Source organism: Egretta garzetta, unplaced genomic scaffold (assembly GCF_000687185.1).
Source record: "Egretta garzetta isolate BGI_Z169 unplaced genomic scaffold, ASM68718v1 scaffold383, whole genome shotgun sequence".
NCBI lineage: Eukaryota > Metazoa > Chordata > Aves > Pelecaniformes > Ardeidae > Egretta > Egretta garzetta.
In genome coordinates this window covers 1815106-1819247 of record NW_009259100.1, presented here as the reverse complement: position 1 = coordinate 1819247, position 4142 = coordinate 1815106, and the positions used below count along the sequence as shown (strand labels likewise).

The 4142-nt window shown below is 47.6% G+C and overlaps 1 protein-coding gene across 1 annotated transcript in view; it reads right to left on the bottom strand.

Annotated features, from left to right (window-relative positions):
• The window catches only part of ADPRH (ADP-ribosylarginine hydrolase), a 9310-nt gene extending 5325 nt beyond the window's left edge, over positions 1 to 3985 (bottom strand). The window contains exons 1-2 of the mRNA XM_009635207.2: positions 3918 to 3985; positions 3219 to 3565 (exon numbers count right to left, since the gene is read on the bottom strand). Coding sequence (XP_009633502.1) covers positions 3219 to 3516 — 298 coding nt within the window. The 5' untranslated portion in view covers positions 3517 to 3565; positions 3918 to 3985. The remainder of the gene's footprint in view (positions 1 to 3218; positions 3566 to 3917) is intronic.
• Positions 3986 to 4142: the final 157 nt, after the last annotated feature.

Below are 4142 nucleotides of genomic sequence, written 5' to 3'. Positions count from 1 at the left end.
GGACATGTTTGGGCAGGTTGAGAACAGGCAACTCAGTCCTCAATAAAAAGTGAGATCGTCTTGCATTAACTGCAGTCAAAAGAAAATGAAGAAGATGACAAGGCCTAAGCTGCAAGGAAAAGAGTGGTTATTTTGCAATAACAATTTATTTGCAGCTTTAAACTTGCGCGTATTACTTTAGGAGATGACTACTGATAACCTGCAAATGAAAAGAAGTTGTATAAAACAAACCAGCATACAACAGCTAAGGGTCTTGTGATTTATGAAGTATTATAAATATTTTCCTCATGCTTTTAAACAGTTAAAACATTTGAAAGCTGATTTAGGAAGACCAAACTGAAATCATATTGTCAGGTCTTTTTTTAAAAACAGGTTTTAAAAAAAACTGCTGTAGGAGTTTTTAAATCAGGAAATTCTGTTTTGGAAATCCACCAAATCCTGGTTAGGAATCCTCTGTACGAACAGTAAGAAACTGGAAGTAACCTGCGGAGGGGTCTAAGGTCTAAGGGTCTAAGGAAAGAAGAAATACAAGCAGAAAGCAGTGTGTGAAGAAAGACAACCTGGAAAAGTTTCAAGTACAACTGGGCTCTATTTATGGAATAGGCTTCCATTCCACTTACTTACACTCTTCATGAGCACAGACAATAACAGTTGTTTGGGATCGATCCATACAAATAAAAAAAGGTGAGTTAAAACAACCCCATAGCGGTAAATAGTTCTACAGGGAGAGGGCTTGGGCTGAAAGACGGAGTCTTGAAGCAGGTTTCCTGGAGAGCTATGGGGCAGATGTAGTTGTACCATGCAAAAAGAAACACGGCCATGCTTGTGTTGCTTTATTCATTGGCTTCATTACCTGTGAAGAACAATGAATTTGGGGCTGTGGCACATCACAAAGATCAATAATGGATGTAGGGATTCACTTGCCACTGAATTAAGACAGCGAGTTCTCTCCTGGGGCTGCATACTTGAGGGACCCTGTCGTTGCTGTCTGGTGACTCATAACGTTGTGGGAATCCCTTTGTTACTGCGGGTTTTGGTTTTCAGGTCTGGACTCCCTTGCGTGGGTGAGCAATGTGACTTTCCCCCACTCTTCTGGGGGAATCTCTCCTCTGTTGGGTGAAAGTTCAGCAGCAACTTTCCATTCTCAGCCTTAAGGGCTGCAATTCCCTGGTGAGTACTTACTTCGGGCCCGAACAGCATCACCTTGAGTTATGTTCTCAGTTAAAATCCATTTACTCGGAACTGCAGAAAGAAGTTATTGACATGCAACTTCCATCATTAGGATTTATCAATATGGCATGGAGACTGCAGACAGCTTTTCAGGGTATGGATTTGGTATTCCCTTTGGTAGTACATCAGTGGGCACTGAACTGTTAAGTGTCAGGATTTAAGCTCTCAGAGCCAAGCACCTTTCCTGCAGCTGCAGCAGGAGCACTCCGGAACACTGTTGCAAGAACACGCCCAACAGACTTCCATTTTTTTCATTGTTACTTTCCTCCCTCCCCCCAAAATTTTACAAGGTTAAGTGTCCATGGACCCACTAAAGAAGCTGCATTTCTTTGTTCAGCTAGATAACCTGACCTTTCCTTGCTGCTCCGATTAGCATCCATAGCAAATTTACTTTTAAATCCTTCACTTCCAAACGGGAACTGCTTTTGGGCATACTGCAGCTCAGTTACTCACAGAAGGACTGCAGCAGGTGTGCTATTATCCTTATCTATTAAGTACCAACATTTAAATTTTAGGTCCTTCTCCTTTTCATCTCAGGTTTTAGTCACCAAGCTTAGATAGAGGAGGCAAAAATAGCTTCCAGGTGCTGTCTCGCTGCCGGCTGTGGTTAGTCCACCTTGGCAGAACCCATCAGCGGGGGGAACTACAAGACGCTCCTTTGCCAAAACAGCAGCGAGTCTCTCGGAAGTTTAACCTGCCGACGCCTGCTATCCTGGCATTGTTACCCCTTCCTAAATACTTTATTCATTAGGCTACCCCAGTGACTGAGACCATCTACATTAAAGAATGCTGCTGGTTTAGTTCTTTATGCGAGGGTAGGAGGTCACTGTGGAAAGGTAAGCAGAATAAATTCCTGCTCAATATTCCAACCTGGTCTGCCTTGGAAACGCACAGCTCTGTCACACTATGCTCAATGACCCCAAGAGAGCAATGCGGGATTTGGCCTTTCCCGTGTTTAGTGCCAAGCCAAAACATTCTCAATATATATTCTCGCTGCTCCGAATAGGCACACCTAAGCAATTTATTTTCCATGTATAAACTTTGCATAGGACTGCTGAACTTGAGTGTTTTCTGGATACTTCACACTGCCTGCACTGCTTAAAAGAGGCCCAGCCTCACTATCTCCAATTTAAGTTTAATTCAAGCATTCAGAAGAGGCTGAGCCATGAGCGCAGAGGGAGACAGGGTCCTCGGGAAACAGTGGGGTCAGCGGGCCTGGGTGAACTTGGAACTACAGGAATACGTTGCATACGGTTTGGCTACTGCAGCCTGTCAAGGCGCCCTTCCTGCATACTGCCACACAGTGCCAGTCCCTGCTGCCTGTGACCCAAACTCAGCACCGTTGTGTCTCTGCAGAGAAAAAAGAGATGATGGAAGTACAGGGTTCAGAAAAGATCACTGTGGCCTGACTGTCCTGGCACAGAAAGTAGACACGCGAATCTAGCCAAAAGCAGACTTTGGGTTTCGTAAACTTAATTATTCCAAGCAAGGATTTTTGTGCCTTTAAATACATTTTATGTGTAATTCATTGAATTTATTACGAGAAATCCTATAGTAGTTCTCTGCTTAAATGTGTTGCTTTAACGCAGCATCTCAGGGTGTGCATTATACATGGTTGAATTTGCGTTCTTCATCCACTGAGTGTAGGAAAAGACACATCCCCAGCGCAAAAGCCAGCATCCTTCCCCTGAGTTCACGGCCAGGCCTCGAACATGCCTGTAAGAACGTTTTGAAAACATGGGCAAAACAGTATCTTTTTCACCTAGTTCAGAGAAGCCCTAACCACTTGAGCTTGCCTTATTCTATTCTCTTTAGTTCGTCCTGAATCAGGTACTGAGCGTGGAAAACTTTTGCCTTTACATGAAATACGATTAATGCTGTAAGCAGGCAAAAGCAGAGCCAGGGCCAGTCTCAGCTCCAAGCTGCAGGAAAGGGAGAGGGGTTAGTGAGAGGACAGCCCTGCCCAGACAACATTATAGAGGGGTTACCTGGAGCTCTGTCATTCATATCATTCATGCACTCCTTGTAGTTCTTTGCAATCAAGGAATAGAGATGCTCTAAATTTGGGTTTTTCCCAGCAGCTACCAGGGCTTCGGCTGTGGCCAAGTGCATCACTGTATCATCGCTGACTTTCCAACCTTGGATGCTGAGGTTGCCGAGTCCCCCCATCTCCGCCAGCTCCTTGTGGATGGCTGGGCCACTCTGCAGGAACTCCCATTTCCCATTGTAATAGCCCAGCGTGTCACCAACTGCACTCAGCACCATCGATGCCACGTACTTTTCCATCGCCTCAGGACACCCTTTTTGCCCCAGGACTGCTTCAATGCAGAAAAAGCTATGAAAAAGAAAAAAAGAGATGGAGATTGAAAACAAAATCTTTCCCAGTTCAGTACCAGCCTCTACCACTAAGCTCCAGCAGGCTGGATACCCAGCCTAGCACCTGCGTCTCCCTCCGAGGACGTAATTCCTTTGAAGAAACGTGCTTTTCCACAGACCTCGGGCTGCGTGCACCCACCAGCGAGCGGGTGGCAACCCCCAGGCCCCGGGGGGCAGCTGGCCATGACCTGCCGGGGTGGTGGCAGCAGCAGCCCAAGCCAACGCTGCGTGCCGTGGCGGGGTCGAAGACCAGCGAGCAAGGGCAGGGCTGCAGGAATACGTGCAGGCGGCGTGACCCTACCCACGCTCACTGCTTTTTGGGGGCGCAGCCGGCAAGAGGAGCGGGGAGGTTGGATCGGCTCCCAGCGGCTCTCCTACCCTCGGGGATAGCCAGGCAGGGCCCGCCCGTTCGAGCAGGGCCTGGCTGAGGGGATAAGCACCGGGGCGCTCGCTGGGCAACGCTCGCCCTTGCTCCGCACGGCCCGGCTGCAACAGCGGGCGCTCGCAGAGGCAGAGCTGGCTACGCCGGCCGCCCT